Source organism: Betta splendens, chromosome 21 (assembly GCF_900634795.4).
Source record: "Betta splendens chromosome 21, fBetSpl5.4, whole genome shotgun sequence".
Classification (NCBI taxonomy): Eukaryota; Metazoa; Chordata; class Actinopteri; order Anabantiformes; family Osphronemidae; genus Betta; species Betta splendens.
Window position 1 is genome coordinate 8,173,902 of NC_040899.1, and position 27,404 is coordinate 8,201,305.

The 27,404-nt window shown below is 53.2% G+C and overlaps 1 protein-coding gene across 8 annotated transcripts; it reads left to right on the top strand.

The window, feature by feature from the left end:
- The first annotated feature begins 1,363 nt into the window (after window positions 1-1,363).
- LOC114847113 (FERM, ARHGEF and pleckstrin domain-containing protein 1) lies at window positions 1,364-27,289 on the top strand. 8 transcript variants are annotated; one of them, XM_029136499.3, is made up of 27 exons: window positions 1,366-1,614; window positions 3,869-4,075; window positions 14,607-14,711; window positions 14,800-14,842; window positions 15,003-15,081; window positions 15,172-15,269; window positions 15,582-15,696; window positions 16,587-16,734; window positions 16,826-16,921; window positions 17,006-17,169; window positions 17,257-17,325; window positions 17,400-17,475; window positions 17,598-17,799; window positions 20,528-20,715; window positions 20,914-21,003; window positions 21,750-21,883; window positions 22,609-22,690; window positions 22,772-23,009; window positions 23,091-23,221; window positions 23,313-23,381; window positions 23,496-23,585; window positions 23,700-23,782; window positions 24,067-24,179; window positions 25,213-25,349; window positions 25,579-25,686; window positions 25,830-25,981; window positions 26,070-27,289. In XM_029136499.3, the coding sequence occupies exons 2-27, from the start codon at window positions 3,896-3,898 to the stop codon at window positions 26,149-26,151; spliced, it is 3,072 nt and encodes a 1,023-aa protein (XP_028992332.1). In that variant the 5' UTR covers window positions 1,366-1,614; window positions 3,869-3,895; the 3' UTR covers window positions 26,152-27,289. The 8 variants fall into 8 exon arrangements, with proteins under 8 accessions (XP_055360985.1, XP_028992332.1, XP_028992329.1 ...); XM_029136496.3 differs by lacking the exon at window positions 25,213-25,349 and adding an exon at window positions 24,317-24,543 and having other exon boundaries at window positions 1,367-1,629; XM_029136495.3 differs by lacking the exon at window positions 25,213-25,349 and adding an exon at window positions 24,317-24,543 and having other exon boundaries at window positions 1,367-1,614.
- Window positions 27,290-27,404: the final 115 nt, after the last annotated feature.

Genomic DNA, 27,404 nt, shown 5'->3' on the forward strand with positions numbered 1-27,404 from the left:
AGTGCACAGTAAAATGAATGGCTTGAGTTGTGTTTACAGGATTAGAGGCATGTTTGACTGTGGTGAATAGAAAGCAGACTCTTTGACGAGCATAAGCTGTGCTGTGGAGATAGTGGCTGTTCTTTGTGTGTAAGTGTCAGTGATCAGTGTGAATTTGATTTCACATTACATAACTGGATAAGAGATCATTTAGAACATGGCACCGAATCTTGATTGCTTACATAACTAATCCAATACAGCATTGTCTCCCGCTTGTTTTTCCGTTTTCTCTCCGCCGCTCCCGCTTGTTTTTCGCCCCGCCGCCGCGGCCTCGGTTCCAAGCCGACGTCTCCAGAGGGCCTCAGACGCTGCCAAGGCACCGGGCGCGAGTTCTGCATCTCCAGCACCCCACCGCCAGCGCGTAGGAGCCCTCGCTCCCTGCCAGTGAGGTGGTGGGCGAGCAACAAATGAAGCATTAAAGTCCCAGTTTGAGCTGTTCAACTCAGCTAGAGGAGCGGGTCCAATGGAGGCGTCGACCCCGTTAAGCAATTAATGCTCCCAATTACGTATACATTCTCTGCATGGACTCTGGTTCTTAGTGTTTTTCATTTACCCTGTAACAAAACAGTGATTATATTATCCAGGGTTTCACGGGTGATTTGTGTGGTGAGGAGGAAAAGTTGGATTTGAATCTAAACTTATATCTGGTGTTATTTTGCGTTATAATGAGGTGAATGGGTTCACTGTGCGGTAAACTAAAGCGCCCTCTAGTGGATCTGGGATAAAGTGCAGGTTAACAAGGGCCAACACGGAGCGGACAAACAACTTCATGTGTCCTAGAAGCGATGTTCTGAGAGTTTCACAAACACAAAGTAAACCGAAGTCAGTGTATTGTACTTCAACAAGTGCTGTTGGATATCACACAACTACACTTTATTCACACAAAGGACTTTATATTAAAGTTTTACCCTGACAACTTATTTCAGTGTGGGGTTTTGCCTTGTAAACCTTTGCATGTGCAACAAATACTTTTCTTGAGTAACGTCTCAGATTTAACGCTAAAAATGTATTCTATCTATGAAAATGACACTTTTCTTTAAAATGTGAACTAGGTCAATCTTTAGGGCGAGAGCACAAGGTCCACGTCAGTCTGCATCTCTGCTCCCACACAGGCAAAGATCTGCCCATCATTTGTTACGTTCATGGATTTTAATCCCTCGCTGTTTATTATTATTATTATCGCTCTGTATTTCGTTCTGCGTTTGATGCTGCTGCCGCTGAACCAAACGTCTTCCACGGCGAGGCCGCTGCCGGCGCGGCCGCCAGGTGTCGCTGTTGCTCCTCGCTACCCCGCCGCTGCCTCCACTGAAGGTGGAGGTGCTGCACTTCCTTCATTGTGCGAGCGCAGGCACCGGGAGTGGATCCGCCGCTCGGTTCAGCCTAATCCCGCTCTCTCTCCTCGGCTCACTCGCTATGGCGACCGCAGAAAGCCTCGTCTCCGCTACGAGCACCATCTAAACCTCAGCTGGGCCCCCCCCCTCCCTCTCCCCACGCTACGGCTGGACGTGGATGTAACACCTCCTCACAGCTGGGACATACGCAACGCGTGGATAAGCCCGCATTTCGCAAGAAGGGGTAAGGATCGTGCAGGCAAGTCCCGTTTGCGTGCTCGTGTGTGTGTGTGTGAGAGTGCGCGCGAGCGAGCGCGTGTGTGCGCTCTTAAGGGAAGTGATTCAACTTGTTAGAGCAGATTAAGGTTAAGTCCTGGGAGGATCTTCGCCGTGTTGTTCCGTGATCCTGTGGGTTTTCGTCGAGGCAGAATAAACTACGAGCGTGGAAATGCTCACGCGCCGCCTGTAACGTAAGTGTCCGCGCTGTCGTGCGCTGTGGGCTGCGTTCAGCCCGCGGATGCCTCCAGACGCCGCAGACGCAGAGCTCCATGCGATCTCTAATAGGAAAACGATCTGCGTGTGACTCCAATGATCCCGGTTCGGCCCGGAAGCGCGCGTTCCCACGTCCGTGTGGGTCCGGACGGTGCGTTGATGGCACGTGCACGTGACGGACGACGTCCCGGAGGTTACAGCAGCCCGCTCCGTCAGCCCACGTCACCGTGTGAGGTGTGGACCCCAGTCGGCGCTGGGCTTCACCGTCTTCTCTTTGCGTTTAAATGGCAGCCCACGTCCCGCTTGTTTGATTCACGGACGGCCGTCGTTCCTTCCACCTACCGAGCACATGTCACGTTGCCTCATGACACAGTTGGAACTTGAAAGAGTAATTCAGGCAAAGCCAGCCACACCCAGGAGTGAGTGTGTTGCAGAACACAGAGGGAATTGAGCCCCCCCTCCCCTCAGGTAGACAGCTGCCTCCGGCCTCTGGCCATTCAGCTGTCACTAAAGGAATCCAGCTGTGCCCTATTGGACCGGCACCGAGGGGGGGGGGGTCCCCTCCGTGGCCCCAGGAGCCGCTATCGGAGCCCCCGGGACTAGACTCCACAGGCCACGGCCCAGTGTTCTCACCCTCCTGGGGAATTTCAAGCAAACAGGTTCAAATGCAGATTGGTTTGGTCAGAGGAAAGAAAACAGACTGGGGGTCAGTGAACGCGGCGCCGGCGCTGGGTGGCCGGTTCTACGCCGCCCTTCCGCCCTGGGAACAAGGTGCTGGCTGCACAGCCGGTGCGTGCTTTGTGTGTTTGTTTGGACTGTGGTTACCTATTCACTGTGTGTGTGTGCGTGTGTGTGTGTGTGTGTGTGTGTGTGTGTGTGTGTGTGTGTGTGTGTGTGTGTGCGTGCGTGTGCGTGTGTGTTTTAAAGGGTGTCTGGTTACATGTGCTGCTCACATAAGATGGGAATTTACAGACTATACATGAGACTCTGAGCAGCAACAGACTCACTGGTGACGGCTTGACGGATCACGTGTGTTTTTATAGACGTTTCCTCAGAGTCGACCGTGAGGTTCTCGCACCCTGAGCCCCACGGTGACGCTCCACAGACAGGTGCATCTGTGGCCTCCAGTTAAAAGCAGCCGCACGAACTCTGCGATCGCGGTTTTCTAAAAGCAGAAATGTTTATCGCAACGTTCCACGATTCACAAACCTAGTGACTAATTAGGGAATTGCAAAAGTGGGTATTAGACTTTAATCACATCAGTCCATGAATAGACTGCAGCGTCTGGAGTTTGACTGGAAACTTCCTCCTCTCTGCATCAGACAGAAATGAGTCGACCCCCCGTCCTTGGCCTATTTTCCTCTCTTCTCCACGCACTCGCATTTTTTTTCAAAGGCCTCGTTGAGCGTCGGGCCCAAACTTGGCAGCGGCCGTTCTGCACCTCTGCAGCGGCTGAACAGCTGCCGGCCGCTGTCGGGCGTCCGACGGAGCGCTTGGTGCGGCCGCGCGGTGACTTCAGCCTGCTGGAATGTGCAACGGGGAGAAAACGAAGCGGGGCCTGGAGCCGTGGTGGTGGGTGGTGTTGTTGGGGGGGGGGGGGGGCTCATGTGTCACCCCACAGTAAACCAGTCACATAGTCCAAACGCAGGCAGATTGTTCGGCGCCGTATTTGAATATCAAATGTCGCCCTGCAGCATCTCGGCACCACTGCAGTTTCACCCACTTGTTGCCGCTAGTAACCGCGTCGCTACCTAGCGTCCGTCTGTGCTCGCTGTCGTCGCATTCGGACCCTCGTGATTCGTTTGTCAAATCAAATTAAGCGCTTTTTTTTTTTTTTTTAATTGCTTTTCCCACAGGCAACAATTATCAGCCATTAGTTGCACGTGCAAATACCGTGTTTGCAGCTACTCTGCTGGTGTGACGCCGAGCAGCGTCCTCTGGGCCCCGGCTTCACATCGCCGTCGCACCGATGCTGAACGTCTTTTCGTGTGTCTGCGCGTCTTCAGGCCGCCCAGCGAGTCGCGCAGCGCATCATGGCGGAGTCGGACCCGGAGCAAGCGACGTCGGGAGCCGGCCACCGCCTGGGAGCCCCGGAGACCCTTGGCATCAGCACGCTGGACCCCGGCCACAGACCCCCACCCATGCCCCCGGGACGCCACGTCACCATCCGGGTCCGCATGCTGGACGACAGCGAGGAGCTCTTTGACATCTCGGTGAGTCACGTTCCCCGGCTGCCTCGTAGAGCGGCGGTCTGGGAACCGGTTGCCGTGGCAACTACATAATGCCGAACGCATGGATGATGCTGCGACAGGGTTCTTAGCAATGGCTTCCTCGTGTTTTTTGCGTTGGCGTCTGCTCATCACATCATCTGAACTGCGTCAGACCTGTTGAGCTGCTGTTTTATGCACCAACCTCTCACACGTTCCTCATGAACTACAAACACCCTGACATCACACGTTGGGATGCTGGAGTGTTGATGGCGGTTGAAACCTATTGGTCTTCTGGCAGAAGTGAAGATAAATCTGTATGAGGTGACACTGTACATGCAGCGAGCCCCTGAAATGCGAAAACACTTAATCCTCCTGCTAAGACGAGGATGAGAGTCGCGGTCTATTTCAGGCCGAGGCCACTTCAGTCCACGCCCTGCTGCTGTAAATACGCACTAGTTTGGACTAGATGAACAAAGTGTGTTAATCCACGTCTTAAAAGAGCTCCAAACAAATGCTCTTATTACTCCTGCAACAGTTGTCCCACGTCTGTAAACCACAGCATCCAGCTGTTTAATGAAGGTGCGGAGCCTCTAAAAACGTTGGTGACCGGTTTATGTTCAGGTGGATGAATCGACAGATTACAGGTGGCGTCTTTTAGCGCTAGCATAAAAATAGCACCAGACTTTGGACTCTGATTTAATTGCAGAAACATGGGTGGAGTAAGAAAACACTGTTATTTGGTTAAGAATAGAAATTCTGCATTCAGCGGCCGCCGTGCTTCCTGCCGGGGACGGAGGGGAGAAATGAGCCGATGGTGCTTGATGTGCGTATGGAGATCAGCTGTAGTGGGACCTTGTGCTCTGTAGCTCTGGTTCCCTGGCTCGAAGGCACACGGGAGAGGTTTGGAACTGCAGCGAGCTGTGTTCACGCTCAGTTCAACACTCATTACAGCCTCTGTCTCCAGCCAGGACTTGAGATAAAAATCCCATTGAGTTTGATATTGTTTTTGCCCCAAGGTGTCCGAGTCCATTTCCCTCCCGGCCTCACATTCAGGCGAAGCGGAACAGGAATGATGCTCAATTTTTGATCAGGAATAAAAGTTACGATGCTGGATGTGATTTGATTTCACACATCCCCAAATCCTCCGTCGTAGTTTTTCTTTAAAGTGCAGGCAACGTGCGTAATCTCTGACTGTTATTCTCTCCCCTGCAGCGGTGGAGCAATATAATAGCACGGGCCACAAAACGCTTTTGTCGAGCAATTATCTCGCCTTTTATTTCACACCAGGAGCACGCAGCGGTGTTCGCTGCAGCTCAGGTGACGTTCCAGCCGGAATCGCTCCGGGCAGGATTTCTGCGACGTGTCCCTTTAAGGGAACTCAAAGCGTGGAACCTCACCCTGTCAGTGACACCGAGGGCTTGGGTTCCTGCTCCCGTGGCTCGGGGGGTAGGTTTCCACCTCGGCGGTGGAGTATCGGATGGTGGGGAGACAAAAAGGGGCCGTGGAGCCGTGGCGTGGGTCACATACCATGCTGTGGCCTACTTAGCGCTCCGCTTGATGCTAACGACGTTTGTCAGTTTCCCCCCGGATTCGATTAAAACGCACACTTGAGCCCGAATGCTGCACGTGCTGCATCATGAATGACGTTGGACGAACCAATTCCACGTCTGATGCTCATGTTTGCTGATGGAGGTGGAAGCTCCGGCCCTGAGGTGGAGGTGAGGGGGGGGTCTCAGCATGGTGCCACCTGTGGATCAGTGCACACACAGGGTCGTGCATGGATGACTCTGTTTTTAGCGACCTAATGGGCAGCCGGGCTTCTGATACTGTATTTAGTCAATTTGCCGTCGACGCCATGCACGCGGCGGTGGATGCTTCTTTCCCCTGCGCTCTGAGCCAGCGCCACATAATTGAAAATTTCCACACGTATCACACAGACCACCAAAGCGTCTCAGTTTCTGGCCGTGTATTTTTTGAATATCACACGCCGACTGTAAAGGGGCTCGGGGGGGGGGTCACTGTAGCTTCTAAGCCGTGTGCTAAATCCTGTTAAACTCAGAGCAGCGGCGGGGACACGGTCTGCTTCTCCAGCCCCGTAGCGCTTCTGGGGGGGGGCGGGGGGTGGGGCGCAGGGGATGATTCAGCACCGGCGTTTCTTGATGAGCCGTCATTGGCCCAATATGAACACAAATGGCATTTGATTGGCTGTTAAAGCTTTCGGGGGAGCGGGACAGCGGCTCCGCAGCCCAGAGCGGCCAATCAAATCCCTCGCGCGCCTGCGTTTTACACCATGTCAGTGAGTTTTCTAAACCCATTACTGTCACTCTCTCCCCGCACCGGAGCGAGCAAACGTTTGTAGGTGTCTCTGCTGTGGAGGATTCATTTGGTCCGGGACCACTCCCCCCCCCCGTAGAGAGTTGTGAATGAAAGGATCGTTAGAGGCAGATAAACAGAACCTCTCTGATTTAATCCCCGTGTCGCCCGAGAACGTGTTCGCTGTGCACGACAAGAAGCCTGGGAGTCAGCGGCGCCCTCGTGTTTGTCACAACCACCCATTCTGCTCATAATTCACAGCTGTTCACAACAGAAACATGTTTTGTTTCGAAGCTTAGACTCCGGCGTCCCAGTCGTATCGTCCAATCTGTTGTGATTCTCCCTTTAGGACGCGCTCGCGGCCGCGTTACGTGCCCTCCTGCGCTCGCTCCGTGGGAAAACACACACACACACACACACACACACACACACACACACACACACACACACACACACGTCGCCGTGAATTTCAACGCGATACAAGTTCTCCTCCATCGAAAGGCCACACGGAAGCACGCCGGGTTGCCATGACGACGCGCCGAAGGAGAACGAGGAGGGCGCGCGCGAGCCGGTTGCCGCGCTGCAGAGTTCTGTCTTCCTCTGATATCTGCCGGGGAGGAGCGGCGGGTGGGGGGGGGTCTCCATGCAGAGCATTAATGCGCGCGTGGCGCTAGCATGGAGATGCGCTGCTGCACACCAATTATAGCTAACATATGCAGCCAGGGCCCACTTTGCTGTGAGCAGTGGTTTATTTTTATTGAAATCCCCTGACTTATAGTTAGATTTGACTGACAATAACTTCATTATTGGCTCCTTATGGTGTCGCTGCTGTTTGGCCCATTGTGTGTGGGATGCCAGGGCTTTTTTCATGTACTCCAGTGCCAATATGAAAAAAAAAACCAAATAACATGTGCTACAGTAACGCCAGCCTTGAAAGCTCTTTCCAGATTTTCCACTGGTGAATGACACGCTGGAGCTGGAAAGTGCTCAGTAATGTGAGCATGGCAGTCGTGGCCCTTGCGTCATTCTTCCTCCCGCTGCCGGAAAATGCTCTCTTACGTTCCTCGCGTGAACTCTGAACCCTCGCTTGCCGTTCTCTCATGGCATGAAATTAAGATCCCACAGCGGCTTGTTGAGGATGAGGAGGGGGGGGGGGGGGGGTGTTTTCCCACAAACGTTCCTCTTCTTCCCTCGCGTCCTAAAATGTAAGTGGGTCGTGGAGGACGGCAGCCACGCGAGAAAAGGCCGCCGGTGGTGGACGGTAGAAACGCGCAGCCTTTTAATTATGGGAGAATCATCCGCACGCGCCCAGGCTGCTCCGTTTCAACTCCGTGCGCTCGTCTTAAGGGTAAATATGAACCCTGCGTGCTGCGTTCTGTCTAGAGAACATCCTGCGCACAGGAACCCGTTTGCGTCATTTGACAGACTGAAACTCCGGCGCTGGTGTGCGGCGTCGCTATCGGCTCGATCTGCTGGGTCCCTTTGAAGGGGTTCGTAGCAGGCGCCTGACGGTGGATCCTCCGACCTTCTGGGACTGGGCACGTGCATCATTCCACCGATCGCTGCCCCTTTGATGGAAGCGCGTCACATCCTCTCATTAGGCTCCTGGGCTGTTGCGGCGGCTTTGACTCCTCGTCCGTCTGGTGTCAGAAAAGGTAAAACTCCCACGGGACCCGGTTTGCTTCTGCTCAGCAGCGCTGCCCTTCTTTAATAAATGATGAGTTTCTCATTGAGATTCTGGGGTCTAATTAACATGTCACGCGCACTGGCAGTGATATCGCGGGGTTTTTCTCATCCCGCGGTGCCTCATTTTACTCCAGCTGCCCCGCTTCACCTGCTCCGCTCGGTCCTAACGGCGTTGTGGTGCGCCGGGCCACATGTTGTGTGCTGTTGTTTCCTGCCCCGCTCCAGCGGTAATTAAAACAACCACCAGTCCGTGATGTGGCTCTGCCTGCAGCAAAGTCACTCCTACGACGCATCTCGTCAGAATTCCTTTCGGCGTCACCTGTGCAGCTCGCTCTGACTCCCGCCGCGCACCGGCGGTAATTGAATTCGGGGTCTCAAGATGGAGGAGATGTGTGTGAAGGAGAAACTGTGTGTGGCGCCTGTATTTGATATGTTGTATTGGATTGCTGCGTTTTTAAGGTCGTCTGCCTGGGAGCGAGCTGGGTTTTTCCGGGTTACGTGTATGTTACAGCTCACTGAGGATGAAGGAGGGACGTGTGCTCAGCAGTAAGTCCATCTTCAAATGCAGAGGCAGCTGTGAAATCATAGCTGGGAGCAGGCAGACGCTTAACCTGCGAGAACTGTAGGAAGCCAAGGCAAAAGTGGGTCAAACTCCGGTGAGAAGCGCTTTGTTGCAGTCTTTCTAAACAATATTAGTTAATGGGTCACATTTGCAGGTTCCGTTCAGAAGCTGAGTTTATCGAGAGCAGGATGCAAATGACCCCATCATGAATAAATTAAATCTGGGGGAAAGATTTCAGTTCATTCTTTCGGTGCCAGCTGCTTTTGGCCTTTCTGGGTGTTCGTCCTTTCTCTGGCTGTCTCCATAAGTGATGAGCGGAAGTCCGGCGCCAAAAGAACCAAAGCCGTAAGAGGGGGGGTGACAGTGCTACATAATGGGCATCCAGGGCTTCCAGAGGCACCGGCCGAACTCACTCGACGGACCTAATCCCGGGCCTGTATTGAGACGCGCAAACACTCGAGCTCTCCCCTCATCTGCTGTTTAGGTGTCGTTAAATTACTTCGAGTGGGATGACTCGCGCTCTGAGGACCCTCAAACCCGACTCTCTGAGGCGCGAGGACGCGGGTGCAGTTCGGTGCCGCCGCCACGTCTGCATGCGGCGCCCTGAGGTCTCACCGAGCTGAGAGAAACGGCTCGGGTGCGTTCGGGAGGCCGTGGTCGGGGTGTGGCGTTTACATCCGCTGTAGTTTTGGCTCCAGAACCATGGTTATGGTCACGGTAATTACAAGATTATTACACGAGGGGGGGGGGGATATTTCACAGAGTAAAATATGCGCCTGTTACAGCAGAGAATAGTGGGAATGACGGCCTGCTATGGGAAGATAATTGCTTATTATTTTAACCTTAACCACGTGATTGCCTTCAGCATTTGCTTCTCCGAGATCGGGAATCTCGGTTTTCTCTGTGTTGCCATGGTTACCGGGCCCGAGGAATTGGTATTCAGCGGTCGCAGATGCCTACGTTCCTGCCGGAGCCGGTGGCCTGCAGGCGCCGAGCAACAGCTGCCTCCTGCGAGGCAGCGGCCGCTGCGTGTGTCCGGGCGCCTGGGGTCACCGTGATTCGGCGTCCAGGTGCGACCGGCGTCACCTGACTGGGACCGCGGCATCACGGGTCCCTGCGCAAAACTGTCACAGGCCGCGGAGCCGTCGGATTTGCTTCGCTGACAGCTACAGTAAGGAGTTTAAGGCTAATCTCATGGAGGCAGCGCGTGAACATCCGCAGTGCCTTGTACCTGTTATCCTCATACATGGGATCTACATGCTAACGATGACGTAATCGAGCCATATCTTAACGAGGCTCCGCGTTAGGCCTTCGCCGGCGCCGCCGACGTCTCCGACGCGCGGCACAGCAGACATCTTGGCGCTTATGTAGATCAGTGAGCTCGCTCCAGTTTCATCAGGCTGCTATTTATTCATGCCGGGTGGCACACTTACTTCTCCTTAATTAGCATACCTTGGATAGTCATACTTTCCACTGGAATCCGTCCCATCTGTTTCATATCTCGTGACCTTATTTGGGTCTGAGGAGTGGCGGCGCGTGGCCGGCTCGTCTCTACTCTGGCAGCTGCCTCATGAACGGTACCCAGCACTAATTTGAGATGGCTGATATTGTTTCATAGTCCACACGGGGCCCATGTGAATATTAAGAAACTCTACAGAAAAGAGCAGATTTGAGAACACATGTCCGTGCAGCTGTAATTGGCCCAGTCTCCATATTTTTCTCTTTAACCAGGTCATCGGGCCTTGGGCTCGTCTGGGTCATTACATCCTAGCCGTTTGACACATCTATATTAAATTTGAAAAGCTTGTGTTCTTTGTGCCCTGAACTTGTGTGGAGCTGCCTCTGAGTTCTGCCTAATTACTCTGCTAATTAACCTATTGATCGCCTTCACGGTTACAGTGTTCTCCAGCATTCGCGGCCTCATGAGGGACCGTGGTGTCTCTTTATTCTGACGGTGGTAGAAGCTCTTTATTCATTCACCTTTATTTATGCATTATAACAAATTAGTAACCAGTTCATTATTATGAACTTGATGCATACTTTGATTCATGAGACAATATCAGGGAGAATGATTCTTATTATAAAAAGAAGATATCTCATTGTAACTACAGTATTTCTTTTTGTCATTTCTCTGTTTTATGTTAATATGTCAATAGCGCTTTAAAATGAATTATTCAGTTCCCCTGTCTGCTTTCATCAAGTCAAACTAAATATGGAGTTTCTATCCAAATGTGGAGCGACTTATCTTCCTCGTGAGTGACAGTAATCCCTGGCTCTGGGACGGGCTGCTAGTGGGGAAGCAGCAGGAGTCCAGAACTTGGAGAACCTCTGAAAGGGATTCAGGCAGATGAAGCGGAGGAGGCCAATCATTTGATGGTTCCTGTTGAAGTTCCACTCGGCCCGTTCTAATCTACAGCGCATTAGGCGCGACATGCTCACGTGCTGTAATGCCGAGGTGCCTGGTTAAGTCTCTGTTGGGTCCGTCTTGTGCTAACAGAGGGAGGTCCCTGCACAAATGCACAGTTCTCTGGGATGGGCAGTCACAACAGGACACTTAATTATTCTTTATGCAAAATCAATATGTTTCCAGCAGCCCAGACAGACTGCAGGGAGAGGAGGGGAGGAGAGGGGGAGGCGGAGGAAGACTGTAAATGAGGAGGAGGGGGGGGTCGCTGCTGTGGGTTGCTATCATCATCCCACTCTCCCCATTGAATGCGGTGGACCTTATTTCCATGCTTGTCCTCTCAGGCCTGGAGCCGGGGCCGCCGTGACAGAACGACTCTGACAGCTGTGGAAGCCCGCTCATCATTTCCCCTCCCGTTTTCTCAGAGAGAGAGAGAGAGAGAGAGAGAGAGAGACGCGGGTGGGATCGTCATCGGCCGGGCTTATAATTACTCGTCATTTCCTGAAACCGAAACCATCGGCCGCTCATTCGCTCCAGCCTTTTGAAAAAGGAGACGCTGAGAACACCCCAGCGCATGCACATATATTCACAGCCACAGCCTCACAGTGCTGTGAGGTCATTCCACAGCATTTTAGTAGGCTGGCCTCCCTCCCTCCCTCCCTCCGTCAGCGTTGAGTCACCCTGGGAACCTCTGCAGCACATGACCTGAATCTCAATGAGCTTTAGCTGCCGCTGACCTCTCTGTCCTACCTTTCCCTTACACTCCACAGGACCCGCTCATGCGCTGAAGGGCTCGAGAAGCAGCTGTGCTGGTGCTTTCCGGTAACAGACTCCACAGGATTGAGTGAAGCGGGGGAATTCGGGCGATTTCGTGACCGTAAGCGCTTCTGAACGCTGCAGAGCCGGACTCCAAAAATGAGCAATCGCAGTTCTATTAGCAGTCCTTTGACCTTAATCAGCTTCCTGGGATGTTAGTGAATGCGACAGCTGTAAGCCTCCTGCTGTTTTCTGACTGCTCCATTGTCTGGAAGGCTCAAGAAATAAAAAAAATCAATTGTTAATAATAGTTATATAATAATAAAATCATTAACCCGCTGCCCAGCAGGCGCTGAACGCCTACTCTTATTCCAGCTCCTCCCATTCACCACAACCAGCGTGTTTCTCTTTGTTCTGGAGCCTAAAGACACTTACAGTCTGGTTACCGCTCCCCCCTAAAACAGAGAAGTTTGTCGGGTCTGGCTAATTGGACACGAAGTGGACTCCAGTCCAGGAGAGCAGCCATGATGGAAACGCATAACCGCGTTACACCCGGCCTATATGTTCATTTCCTCTTAGACAAGACTTACTAACAAGATGTCGGGGGGAGGAGAAGGCGGGGGAGACGGGAGACGGGGGGGGGGGGTGGTATTGTTGTTTACCCTACGGGGGGAATCCTAAGCAGACACGTGTGCAGACAGTGCTGTCATCTTTGTTCAGCCTCTTCCTGTCAGCTGGAGCATGTGGAGGTCAGTGCAGCGATGCAGGCCTGCCGGCGCTCACACACACGTCAGCACAAGCCCCGCGCTTAAACCTAATGGGCCCAGACATCAGCCCAGTGCGTCTGAACTGGGAGCAACAACAGAGTTATTCACATATAAACACCATGAGCTTTTGTACAAAGAGGTTTATATTATTGTACGCTGGAGTCTAGATAAGTCAGTAGGAAGAGAGTGATTGGAAATCTGTGTACAGTACAGATAAACCAGAGCTGAAGCTTCAGATTGATGCTCACTTTTACAGTTTTTACAGGTCGGGGCCACTTCTCACAAATCCACACCCTCAAAGAAGATGTTTTCCCAGTTCAGTGTGGAAGAGAGTTTCTGGCACTGAGCCCTGATATGAACCGCATCCATCACCTGGTTCTCACTGGTCTGGTGTCTCTAACCGTGGTTAAATTGGATCAAATCCCAGCTTCAGGTTCTGCAGCCTGTGGAAAACAGTCCCATTGTTATACAGTAGCTATATTTTAAAAATTATTGCTTTTAATTAGCTTCCACTTCAGTGGTTGAAGGTGTTTTGGGGCCTCGCGTTCCTCCGTCGCAGACTTGTGCTTCATTAAGGACAGTGCTCTCGCTGCGTCTGTGGCGGCGGGTGTCAAATGGCAGCGCCGTGACTCCAGCGCGCAACAGCTGCATTTAATCAAGGCGCTGCCCGGCTCTAATCGGCCGCCGCCTCACCCGTCCCTGCTTGGCTCGCGGTCATCTCACACCGACAGCAGATTTATAAGGCTGGATGCGAGAGTGCTCCTCTGAGAGAGAGAGAGAGAAGCACCCTCGCATCCAGCCTCCACTGCATCCTGGTTTTATTCTCCCTTTAGCGTCTGCGGATGCGCATTTGTCCGAACGTAGGAAATCGTAGCGAGACCCTGAGTTTGTTCCTCGGCAGCGCGTGCTGTGTGTTTGGCCGGTGGCCTCCTTCATTAGCATCGTCACCATATGGAAACAGCCGGTCGCCTGTGTTTGGATGCCCTCTGCGTCGCAGCGGTGTTACACAGACGGGGGGGGGGTCTTGTTTGGGGAACATTAGGAATTCAGCTGAAGAAGTGTAAACCCTCTCGCTAAGCTGGCACAGCGTTTGTTTCTATTTTTTTTCCCCCGGCATTATTGGGAACAGATTGTGTCGTTCCTTCCCTTTTGAAACACCACACAGATTTACTGGAGAGTGTCAGCGCAGCGCGCATGAATCAAGGGGATGTTTGTAGTAGCACGTGCCTGCTGCAACCAGCTCCCAGTCTGTGTGTGTGAAAGTGGAGGAGACGCTGGATCATTATCCCAGCCGGGGGAGCTGCTACTATAAACACTCGCATTCTCCGCTCATGCACCGGTGCAAACGAGTCACGAGGAAGCAGCCGGGCTGAAATGTGCCTGTTGCGCTCCGGGTCTTTCTGCGGAAATCCCTGACACCAGTTTGACCTTAAGAGGGAAAGTTGTCTTTTTTTTTTTTTTTTTGTCTCGCTTCTTCTGGGAAGCGATGGCGGTCGCTGAGGTTGGCGTCCGTGGTGTAGTGTGCGAGGGGCGAGCGAGGACGGAGGCGGAGCCGCGAGTCTTATCCTTATCCCCGGTCTGATACCGTATCGGCCTCAAGGGCCGCTGGTCCGTCATCAGTGACAGCGGTGGCAATGGAAACACAGATCAAAGGCAGGAACCGCCCCCGGAGCCACAGCAGTTTGGGGCCGGCGGTGCCTTTGAACGCCTGGATGGGGGGGGGGGTTGTACTGTAGCAAAGGCATTCAGAGCAGGCAGAGCTGACAGGCGACTGACAGTAAGTATCACAGACTGTGAAATGTCCACAAAGGCAGGCTGTTTGTTTCTGGCTGGTCTTTTGTGTCAGAGTCTGGTTCTGAAGTTAGGTCCTCCCTCACTTAAATAAGAACATAACATGTGATGGGTCTGAATGTGTCATCTGACTGGACTGCCGATGAAACAAAGGTCCAGATAAAAGGCAGACGCTGTTATCATAGACGCTCATAAAAAGCTTTCTGAGCGTTATCTTACCCAGAATGCTGTGTTTTCTTTTTCTCCTGTTCACAGCAAAAGGCCTCAGGCAAGGTGCTGTTTGACCTGGTGTGCTCCCACATGAACCTCGTCGAGGGCGACTACTTTGGCCTGGAGTTCCAGAACCATCAAAAGATGATAGTAAGTGAAGATGGTAACAGAGTCAAAGTGAGTCCTTTTATATAAACAAAAGTTTATGATGCTTAAAGCTCCTTTCTCTTTTCCTCAGGTGTGGTTGGATCACATCAAACCCATTATTAAACAGCTCAGACGTGAGTGTGTCATATCTGTTGTTACACCACCTTTTAGTTTGAATGTTTTGTGTTTTTAATCAATTATCAATGAATCACATTTACAAGCAGGGCAGGCATGAAGTCATTCAGACACCATCTGGCTTATATGTGTGAATATAATGCTCATCATCCTTCACAGGACCAAAGCACACGATCTTGAGGTTTGCTGTGAAGTTCTTCCCAGCGGATCATGCCCAGCTACTGGAGGAACTCACAAGGTCAGACTGTAATGATGATGAACATGTTCCCAAAAGATCCATCACGATGTGTGGAGTTTCAGCTGATCTCGCTTCATAATGGGTGCCCAGGTACCTGTTCGCCCTCCAGATCAAACAGGACCTCTGCTCCGGACGTCTGACCTGCAACGACAGCAGCGCTGCACTGATGGTCTCCCACATTATCCAGTGTAAGTCTCCCGTTACTGTTTGCTCAGAGCAAGTTTGAGGGATCAAAGTGTCGATGGATCAGATAATCTCTGAAAACACATTATACATATTTTCACGCAGAGCTTATCATCAAACATCCCCCGTTTAGCGCCCCGCACACCACTGCAAATCGATTATCCGTGCGTTGCTATGGATACCTATGCATGGATGCTCGAGCATAATTTAGCACAGCTGCGTCAGAGCAACCACGCTCATCAAGGCATTACTGAGCATTTACAGTATAAATGATCACAGATCCTGATCAACTAACAGGACGTGTTTTTTCTTTGCAGCTGAGAATGGGGACTTCGAGGAGAGCCAGTGCCGGTCACACCTCCTCAACAACAACTACATCCCAGATCAAATGCCCCTGATTGACAAGATCATGGAGTTTCATTCGAAAAATATGTGAGTTTCTGGCTTGGCATCGCTGCAGACAGAACTCACTGAATAGTATACAGTAGAATGTCTCAGCGTAAGGTCACTGAAGCAATAGCTGCGCACAAACGACTGTGTTCAGCGGTGAACAGGAAAAGTCGCTTCAGACCTCAAGTCCCGCGGGGGACGGGTTATTGTACAGGTGACAAATTCAGGAAGCAGCCGTGAAATGAATGGGCGATTTCTCAGCAGCACTATATAAAGTTATTTATTACAGACCCGCTACAGCCCAGTGCAGCTTCTGGCTGGAAGGGGATTTGAATTAGTAATTTGGGTTTCCTTGTGCTAAACAGAGGTCTGAAAGCTTTCTGCAGCCGCCGAACGGCTCACGCTGCTGTTAGCAGACGGGTCAGTAGGTTAAAACCCCGCGTTTTCAGGTTTATTCTCACGTGTCTCCATGTTGTGGAGCTTCACTATGAAGAACTCCTGCACCTCCAGTTGTCTGCCTCCGGTTTAAGAATGCAATGCTGCTGGGAGGACACAGGATCGCTGGACGCTTTCCAGGTTTCCTCCCACCTTCCTGCCTCGAAATGTCAGAGCCACCGGAGCCCAGGCTTGAATGTGAGCCAGGGCTCTGCAAACTGTTGGTTCACCTCCACGCTGCAGCAGACGACGCCAGGGACGGACACAGAGTGGAATCACATGAAAAAGATGCTGATTAGATCTGACTGCTCTCTTTGACTCCATCTTTTTCCTCCGCTCCCGAGGGTTTCTTAGTCGCTAACCGTAACCGCAGCTCCTCTGTAATGCTTATCTGCCGACAGGACTTAGGAGAGTGACTGTAGGTAGCGTTTGCACCCCCTCCCCCCATTCAGCCGTTGTTGTGCGTTAACCTGTTGCTGTTTCGTTTTGCGTTGAAGAGGTCAAACACCAGCACAATCAGACTATCAGTTACTGGAAGTGGCTCGCAGGCTGGAGATGTACGGGATCCGCCTGCACCCCGCCAAGGACCGCGAAGGCACCACTTTGGGCCTGGCTGTGGCCAACACGGGCGTCCTGGTCTTTCAGGTCAGTCACGTTGCTCCGTATGTCAGTCTGAGGGGTGTGTGTGGTTTATTAAGTGATGATGATGATGATGATGATGATTTCATCACTGCAGGGACACACGAAGATTAACGCCTTCAATTGGTCCAAGATTCGCAAACTGAGCTTCAAGAGGAAACGTTTTCTAATAAAGCTGAGGCCAGATTCAAATGTGAGTTGTTTTCTAACTTGCAGCGTTTATGATAAAAATCCAATAAAGTCTTTTTTTGAGTTTTATGTGTTTTTGTTGCACTAGAGTTCGTATCAGGACACGCTAGAGTTCCTGATGGGCAGCAGGGATTGCTGCAAAGTCTTCTGGAAGATCTGCGTTGAATACCACGCGTTCTTCCGCCTCTACGAGGAGCCCAAGCCCAAACCCAAGCCCGTGCTCTTCACGCGGGGCTCGGGGTTCCGATTCAGGTATCCAGTCTGCATCGCAAACAGCCTCGGCCCTTTACAGCCGCCTAAGTAGCTCATTATCAACCCCCCCCGTGTTTGTCTCCACAGCGGTCGTACACAGAAGCAGGTGATGGATTACGTGAGGGAGACCGAGTTTAAAAAGCTCCCCTTCGACAGGTAAGAACTCCAAGTTTGACGTATTGCGTGTATGCGAGTGTAGAACCCTGACCTTGGGGCGACCTGTCTGACAGGAAACACAGCCGGCTCCAACACAACAACCGCCTGTCACCGTTGCCTTCTCCACGTCACCATGAAGTGCCAACAGAAGTGAGCGTCTCCATTTTTCAGTGTATTTCCTGTTTCTGGCCCGATCCAAGATCCAGGCAGAATTATTGAGGGATTCTAGTTTTACATGTTCTGAAACCAGTTGAACACTTTCATTCTCTCAGAGTGGTGCTCCTGGGGACAGAGTCGACTCCCCCCTGAGGCGTCACTGGCAGGAGTCAGTGCTGGTGAGCGCCGAGGACCTCCCGGCCTCGAGGAGCGCGAAGGCGAGCCCGTCTCAGCAGAGGAACGGCCACGAGGACAGAACCAGGACAGAGGAGTCAAGAGGCCCGACGCAGCAGACCCACCCAGAACATCTGAGCACAGGTCCAGCATCTCGGGCTGCCAGGGGCAGCAGCTCTTCCATCCCCTATGTTTTCTGCAGGGATAATAATGATGATGAATGTGAGACGGGCAGGTCGAGGGATCGGGGGTCAGATCGCCGTGGGTCCGGTTCTGGGAGCACGGTCAGGCCTTCGCAGGCACAACAGGAGCATTTCCTGGGTAAACTGCAGCGTGAGGCCCCTCCGGCTAAAGCGTTGCTAAACGTTAGCCTCAAGCTAAGCGAGTCTCCCATGCAGATGCACCGTAGGCCCGATAAAGGCCCGCAGCACTGCACCGTGGTGGATGCCGGCGCCGAGAGGCGCTGCAGCAGCCCGCTCACGGTTCCACATATGATGGGCTCAGTCAGCGTCGCCATGGAAACGCTCCATCATCCCTCCCTCAGCCACGCTGAGCGCAACGGCTCCGCCCCCCCTCGCTTGGAGGAGGGTCGATCCTCTCCTCTCCTACAGAAGCCCCACCGGGCGCGGCACCGCTCCGGCGCCGGCCCGATCCGGGACCAGGACGCCAGAGCCCCAGAGCCGCGTCCCGTCCTGTCTCGGGCCGAACGCATGGCCGCCCTCGAGCGCCGCATGATGGCCAACGGCCTCTCGGCCCCGGGGAAGCGCAAGAAGCCGCACAAGCACGTGGGCGCGGTCCAAATAAACGACTGCTCCACCACCAGCGGCTCGGAGTCCAGCGAGGGCGAGGCGGCGGCTGAAACGGGCCACCGCTGCAGCAGCGGCAGCCCCCCGGGGGGCGGGAGTCCGGCCGAGGCCGGCTCCGCTGCCCCCATGCCCAGGAACAGGTTCTCCTTCGGCAGCCTGCAGCTGGACGAGGAGGCGGGCGAGGACGGATGCCACGCCTTCAGCGACGACGACGGCGGCCAGAGCTTTAGCTGTTAGCGCTCTGTGGGCCGGAGCAGCCGGGCCGCGGAGCGAGGCGGCGTCCAGCAGACGGCATCCACCCACAAGTGCCACGTTAGGACTTACCGGGTCGCTCCTAACCGACAGAAACCATAGCGAGGATGAACGTCTCCGTTCATCTTTTGCACTTTTTCCCACATTCTTCAGGTTGTTGCACAGTTTATCCCAGTTTCGGTCTCGGTTGCCTTATGACTTCCCATAGGGAAACACAAACACATCCTGCAATTGTCCCTAGGCAGAGCTGGAGAGCTGCAGAACTTTTGGTCCAAGTCCTGCAGAACGCGCCTGTGTTGGTCACGAAGCTCTCGCAGAGTCGTGAGGGTGATTAGCGGTGGAGTTCCAGGCCGCGGCCGTTAGCGCCGCCCGTGTGGCGTCTTAATGTTGTGCCACTAGGACTTCTTACGTGCGTGACGTAGCTTATCAAGGTTGGACCATCAGGCTGCTAGACTCAGCATCAGCAGCGGCTCCATCGGGCTGACGTGGATGTGATTATCAGCCACTCCTCCACCCACGTTTTAGCACAAAGGCACCGCACTTTCCTCCCGCACGCCTGTCTTCATGTCACTTTGTGATGTTTTTATCTGTTTAAGATGTTCTTGACTCTTCTGTCTTGTATCTTTGATCAATAGCTGCACCTGTCAGTCAGCATGGGACTGTTTTATCTTCTGTTCATCGTTCGTTTTGTTTTGTTTTCTTGATCGCATGTACTGTTCTTTCACCTGTTACCGCTGTCTGAGTTCCCTTTTCTGCAATGATGACTGAATGAGTGGAAAGGGTGTGTGTGTGTGTGTGTGTGTGTGTGTGTGTGTGTGTGTGTGTGTGTGTGTGTGTGTGTGTGTGTGTGTGTGTGTGTGTATCCATCATTGCTGCCTGCTTTTGCTGAACTGTCTTCTGAATTCTTTTTGACCAGAAACTTTTGCATGAATTAAACGCAGGGAAATGACTTTTATTTTGTGGGAACCTCCGGCCCAGTGCCGTGTGAGGGAACCCAAAGCTCCGTAAATGTTGTCGGACACTAACCAAGTGTGGTCCACATTGTGCCGTCCTGCCCCAGCTACTGTCTGCATGTTCTGTACAATCACTTCAAAGCTCATACTTTAAACGTTAGCGTCCAAACCCATTCAGAACCACAGACTAGACATCAGTAAAACATCTGAACACATGTATCTTATATTAACCAAGGCTTATGCATGACCCCCCCCCCCCCCCATCTCCCACTCACTGTGTCCATGTCACCTTTTATATTTAACCAACACTGTACATATGTTTATAGCAGAGTCAATAAAGATGCCGTCATGAAGTGAGATTTCTGAATCTTCTTTTTGTGGCTCCACGCGTCTCAGACCTTTCCCTCCATCGTCCCTGTCGTTTTGTGGCGTTGGCTGCTGATCGCCTGCTTTGCCTCTGCTTCTTCCGCTCTGTGTTTTCTTTCAACCTCTTCCACATTCGCTTTGAGCTCATCTCTACCGCCAGCCGCACTCGCGCGCCTGTTTGCGCGTTGACGCATCCTTGTTGCGCTCGCGCTCACACACCAGAGGGCAACAGAGAGAGAGAGGTGGGCAAGTTACAGCTGAGCACGTAAGTGGAGCTGAGTGGGTCGTGGGTCTGGTGTCGTCCTGTGCAGTGGGTGACAAAGGAGACTGATCCTGCGTCAGCCTGTGTTTGTAACCACTAGATTAGTTTTGTACAGACTGTGTAGCTTCCCAGTGGGTGCTTGTTTGTTCTATAAGTAGCAGCTAATAAAGCTACCCAGCTGTTTTCTCAGTTATTCACGCTGCAGTTTGACCCCCCCCCCCGTTTCCACGCAGGTGTCGCCTCCAACAGCCCACGCCTGTCCGCCTCCTCCGGACACTCCCACGGCATGGTCAACGGGCAGAAGTCCCTGGAGCTGTGCGGCCACAGCCCCGACGGCCGGCAGCCGTCGCCGCTCACCAGCCCGCTGCTGAACGACGCCTGCAGCGTCCGCACCGACGACGAGGACGAGGTCCGCCGGAAGGTGCCTCGCCGCCCGCCGCTGTCCAAACACTCAGAATAGCGCAGCCTAGATTGCCTGAGCGCACCTCCTCCGAGGGCGAAGCAGTGTTTTTCTGTGAACCCGCTCTTAGAAATAGGTTAGAGCGGCAACAGCGCTAATGAGGCGCTCGTTCTCTGGGGCTCGTCGCTCACTGAGCTCCTCCCCCTGGTGTTTTTGCAGAGGTTTCCAACGGACCGGGCCTACTTCATCGCCAAGGAGCTGCTGACCACCGAGCGGACGTACGTGAAGGACCTGGAGGTGATGACAGTGGTAAGAGAGGCCGGGCCGATGTGACGCCGCCGTCCTCTGGGCAGAAAGCGGTGCTGCTGACACAGTCAGCGTCACAGCAGTGTTTCAGCAGATGCAGTTTCTTTTTTTTTTCCTGACGCTCGTCTATGAATTTCGCGCCCCGCTTTGGGCCCTTTCACTCTTGCAGCGCGAGCTCGCGGGCCACGTTTCACCTGATGGGATCTGAGGGGAAACGCGGCGGGAAGCAGGATATTAAAGGTGCCAGCCGGCCCCTTCAGCTGCACACGAGGCGGGCGTTCTCATGAGCGCTGATGTCGTGTGGAGGAGAAGCTTCATTCCTCTTCATTCGCCGACGGGCTTAAAGGCTTTTCCCGTCCCGTGCGCTCACACGTCTCATAAATATTGGGGTCGGCCTGTTTCTTGCTTTAGCTCCACGACGCGGCTGCTGTCTCTGGAAACCACGCTGATGTTTCGGGTGAAGTCATCTGAGCAACAGCTGGTGCTTCGTCTTAAGCTCCTCTAGAAACACTGGCTTTCCCATCACGTCAGCTGAATAAAGCTGTTTTTTCTCTGCTGCACACGAACATTAACGTTTGGCTTCAGCGTGACTTAATGACACGGTTGTGTTAAGGATGACTTGCTATTGATTTTTGGATTCATCCGCAGGCTGTTAAGGGATTTATATACACAAGAGTGAGAGGCGGCTGGAGGGTTTAAGCATGTGTGAGCATGTGTGTAACTGCTGCTGCTCGTGTTCTCTGTGCCAGTCTTTCCAGAGTGCCGTGGGACAAGACGAGGCGACGCCGGACTCCCTCAACGCCGCCGTCCTCTCCACCTTCGAGCCTCTGCACAGGTTCCACACGGGCTTTCTCAGGGAGGTGGAGCAGAGGCTGGCTCTGTGGTGAGTCTCTGCCCATATGTCGGACGGCCTTCGCTCCGATTCATCACGAGGCCTCTCCCAGCTGAGTTTTATTAGTATGGAGCCTGAGAGGGTCCCTGTGGCCGACCTGAGGCGCTGTCGTCTCCATGGCAACAGTCATGCTGCTCCATGGCCATTTTTCTATTTTGCCTGTGGGCTTCTGCTGTCTGATCTCCTTAACGATGTTGTGCTTTATCTACTGAATTTTCACACACGCCCACATTCGGCCGTGCAGACGGCGAAAGTGAAACCCACCGGGCTGTTGACATTGAGACACGCATCCTACATCCTATCGCTCCCGCGTGAGACGACTCTGCCGATAAGGAGCCGCATTCAAATCTGTGTGCAAATATCCAGCAACACCCCTTCCTGATTCAAATATTCTAGTCAATGTGCTCCTGTGTCATTGTGACCATAATAGTATGGTTGCCTGGCATAAATGAAGAGCAACGGCTTCAACAGACCGAGACATGTTTCCCTAAAGCTACTGTTAAAATACTGTAGCACGTTAATACGTGAGTGAATCCAGTCATGGCACCCTGCCTGTAGAAAGTCGTGCTCAAGGGCGACACCTGCTGGTGGGTCACGTAAAAGCCCTTCCAACCTGACTGAGTTCGGAAATCTTTGTTAGTTAGTTAATCACTCGTCCACGACGCCTCCGGAAGGTTTTCCGAGATTTGAATCCCGCCGATGCGTGTTCCTCTCAGGGAAGGCCGCTCCAACGCGCACATCAAGGGCGACTACCAGCGCATCGGGGACGTGCTGCTGAAGAACCTCCAAGGCCTGCGGGTGAGGCAGCCTCACATCAAACCCGTGCATGCGTGTAATAATCGACGAGCCCACGAGCAGCGTTTTCCACCTGCGTTCTAGCCCCTGACAGCCAACCTGCACAGGCAGTCGGAAGTCCTGCTGGAGCTGGAGAAGGCGTGCAGGGCGTCCCGCCGGCTGGAGGGCCTGTGCAGGGCCTTTGAGCTGCAGAAGGTCTGCTACATCCCCCTCACCGTCTTCATCCTGCGGCCTCTGCACCGCCTCATTCACTACAAGCAGATCCTGGAGCGCCTGTGCAAACACTACCTGGCTACCCATGTGGACTTCAGGGACTGCAGAGGTACGGAACCGGGCTCACGCCAGGTCCGAGGCTCGTTCAGGGGTAAGGTCAAACTGACCGTGAGGTGTGGTTTTCCTGCAGCGGCCCTGGCCGACGTGTCCGAGGTGGTGGAGCAGCTCCAGGGGGGCCTCGTCAAGATGGAGAACTTGCAGAAGCTGCTGGAGCTGAAGAAGGATTTGATCGGCGTCGACAATCTCGTGGTTCCCGGTCGGGTGAGTCAAATGGGAGAAGGGGTTCACCGCAAAAGGTGCGGGTGCAAAACGCCGCCCGTGTCTTACAGACGCTCTGCTCGCTCTCCCCCAGGAGTTCATCAGGCTGGGCTGCCTCAGCAAACTGTCGGGGAAGGGCCTGCAGCAGCGGATGTTCTTCCTGGTAACGCCCGCTTTGTCGCGCGGGGTCCCATCTCTAATTCAATGATGAATGTAGTGTCTCACGTGGAATGTGCTGCTCGTTCGCTGACGTGTTCCGTCTGTCCCCATGCGTTAGTTCAGCGACGTCATTCTGTACACGAGCCGAGGGATGACGGCGACCAACCAGTTCAAGGTGCACGGGCAGCTGCCGCTCCACGGCCTGACGGTGATTCCGCCCCGCGTCACTCACGCCCCCCCCCCCCTCCATCTATGTGGGTCCTCGCTGTCCCAGATACCGCGACTCTGACGCTTTTCCCCCGTCTTTCTGCCGCTCCTCCAGATCAGGGAGAGCGAGGACGAGTGGGGCGTGCCCCACGCCTTCACGCTGGTGGGACAGCGGCAGTCGGTGGTGGTGGCGGCGAGGTAGGAGCCCGGAGTGAACCCAGCCCCCGCGCGGACTGATTCGTTTCCCTCTGGAGCGGAGCTTTTTATGGGAGCTGTTGCAGATGCAGCGAGTTCGCGCGCGTAATATGAGCCCGCAGGAACAAACGGAGCCATGAAGGCGGTCGAGAAGTCGTCGCCTCCTTCACTCTTTACGATTCTGTCACAGATTCAGTTTCAGTCACTGACCTCACTTTTTCCACGTTGTCGTCACACGCGCAATTAGCTCAAATAATAAAAAAAAAAAAACGTGTTGTTGTCCGCAGTTCGTTGCTCGAGATGGAGAAGTGGATGCAGGACATAAAGGCGGCCGTAGAAGTGGCGAAAACCAGCAACGGGCCTTCGTCCGATCTCCTCAGCAGCAGCCTCGCGGACATCAGTAAGTTCCTCCGCAGCCGTTCACGCGGCGTCCACTTTGAAGCCAGTGAAACGGGGGAATCTCGCGTGAGCGCTCCAATCCCAGCTCACACCCGTACACTTGACGTGAGGACGATCTGACAACTGTCTGTGTTTAAGCTCCCGCCCCCTCTCGTCCCCCCGTCCCGACGTCCGGCAGTAACGCCCTCCCGACTTTCCCAGAATGCACCGGGGACTCCTCGGCCGAGGCGGAAGCGGAGTCCGAGGACGACGCGGCGGCGGCGGCGCCGGAGCGGCCCGGCCCGCACCGCGGTAACACCATGGTGCACGTGTGCTGGCACAGGAACACCAGCGTGTCCATGGTGGACTTTAGCGTGGCTGTGGAGGTACCGGCCAAACGTCAGCCCTGCTCCTCCCCCCCTGCCTCGCTGCTCCCTCCCTCCCGCTCTCTCTCTGTGCTGATTCTGACTTCACCTTGATTAGCGCTCGGCGGGAACTCTGTCCTCCTGCGCTGCGTTTTATCATCTTAACTGTCTGTAATGACCGCTTTTCTCGCCGTAATTGTTATTCACAGTAAAATACCTGATTTAGTCCAACTTGGAAACTCCTCCTGGAGACACTCGAATGATCATGCGGATTGTTAAACGCTGCAAACGAGCCGTTTTTGTGGGTGATGCTTTTGTGCGCGCAGCTGCAGCGGGGACACGGTTCCCGCGTTCCCTCCTCGGTGCCGGGTTCTAGTCTACACGCAGAACTGTGGCTTTCCTGTGTGCTCCTGTCCTTTCTCTCCCCTCCTGTCACTATGAACGGAGCGAGAGCAGCACGTACTGTGGGCGTGCCACTGCCTCACACCCACAGAACGGATCCTGGTCCGGTTCTGCTCTTCCCGTCCAGCCGTAACCACGTCCTCTTCACAGCCGGCCTTCGTGTCAAACCCTGCACTGCATGCCTGTATTTCACCTACTCAGTCTCTGTGTTTCTGTCCCCTCCTGTCTGTTTTTCTCTTCCTGTCTCTCTCTCTTTTTCCCATGTGTCTGTGCGTTCCTCCGCGGTAGAGGACCCTAGTCCAGTCAGTGAGAGTAAGGCCCCCCCGGTGGGGCCCCCCAGTGGCCAGGGACCAGTGCCTCTGTCTGTTATCTGCTGGTACCGTGTTCAGAGCCTTTCCTTTAGTGAGTCCTGCAGGAGCCTAGAGGTAAAGGAGCCAGGCAGACAGGGGAGGTGTTTGTGTTGATCTGAACTGCACCCTAGGAAGTAAAAGTAAAGACATGTATCTTTGTATGAACTAGTGACATCATTTGCTTTGGTTTAATAACTTAAAGTAGTGGTTTCCAACCAGACATGAACAGGTTCAGTTCCTCTCTACTGTCCTGCGTGCGTCTGCAAGGCTGCAAGTTACCAACAGGTGTCTCTTTCTCTTCAAGAATCAGTTATCAGGGAACCTGCTGAGGAAGTTCAAGAACAGCAACGGCTGGCAGAAGCTCTGGGTGGTCTTCACCAACTTCAGCCTGTTCTTCTACAAGTCTCACCAGGTGAGAGACGAAACCGTCCGGCGCCTGCCGTTTGTCCCGCGGGACCCGAATGCATCGCGGCCCCGCGTGGAATGTCAGGCCGGCGTGTTAGTTCGGGGGTGCGGTTGTTCTGTTTCACGGCGCTCTCCCTCCCTCCCGTCCAGGACGACTACCCGCTGGCCAGCCTCCCGCTGCTGGGCTACGCCGTCACCGTCCCGTCGGAGTCCGAGAACATCCACAAGGACTACGTCTTCAAGCTGCATTTCAAGTCGCACGTCTACTACTTCCGATCGGAGAGCGAGTACACGTTTGAGAGGTGGGGCAGGTTCGCGACCTCGCTGCGTGTTCGTGCCGCGTCCCGTCGCACTCATGAACCCGCCCCCGTTATTATTATCTGCCCGCAGGTGGATGGAGGTGATCCGCAGCGCCACGCTCCCCTCCAGCCGCGCTCGGGTCCGGAACAACAAGGAGTCCGGTCTCCACTGACTCCTCCCCCCTCGCCTCCGCCCGCTGTCCCTCCAGGCGCCCCCCCCCCCCCGCCGTGTCTCTGGACTCTTTTCTTTTCTACACATATCTTGGACATTTGTACCCGTGTCCAGGCACAGTTGGTGCTTTTTACTGCTTTAATGGTGACACGTCCGCTGGTTTAGACTGCATCAGAGACTGCGTTTTTTTGCCCTTTTTACTCTCAAACCTGAAACCTCTTTTTAAGGATGTCATTTTATACTGTTTTCTAACGGTCTAAACCGCTTCCTATCGCTCTGATTTTACACATCACATTTTTCCATTGGTTGATTTTACAGCACGAACACGTAGATGTTCAGAGTTTTTTTTCTTAGAACTATCACTAAAATCTCATAACATTTTGTCTACTTCATTTTACTGAAAACAACTGCTTTAAAAAAAAAAAAAAACTTCCTGCAACATTGGTGCCAAACTGGTTTGTACGTGGTTTATATGAACGTCTTGGACTTTTTAAGGCTATTTTGCTACATTGGAGATAAGGAGCCTCTTCTACACTCTGTATCATGAAGATTGAAATCATAGAAAACAGGCCGCCCTTTAACGTCAGTGTTCTGTTCACACCTGGCACAGCACAATGTGTTCTTGTGTAAAAAAAAAAAAAAAAAGTTTATGAAAATATGAAACTATTTTGTTGTATTATTAAGCTTCTATGAGCTTGATCACAGTGTGGCCAGAGGTAGCTGCCATCAACGCCAATGCCATCTGAAGTAAATATTCTATTTGATATTTGTTGTATTAATACATCTCAGAATGTTTTTTATTAACTCTGAAGTTCCCTTTCAGATGTGTGAGAACATATGAGACATGCTCATAATCTTTGTATTATGACGGTAAGTGTAATGGAAAGCTTTAACGATTAAGTGTGAAACAAAAGAAGAAACTTTCAGCTCCAAGTGCCGTCGCCCTCACTGAACTAGGCTGCCTCCTGTACACAGACACCAGATCTTTTTATGGGACTACGCGAATGGAAATATGCATTTGACAGGGTTTTTACAGTGGAGCGAATGAAATGGAAAAAGCCTCAGTGCAGTGTTTTTTTTCCAGTCGATAGAGAGCTCTTTGGAAATGAAAGCAATAAAAATCTTATTCTGACTCACAATTTGTGTTTCACGTGTTTGTTCCAGTTGTTTTTAGTTCAGTGGTACTGTAATCCAGGGTGGAACATGGTGTGTTTGCAGGCGTGACCTACAGGTGGCATCACTGACTAAGACGTG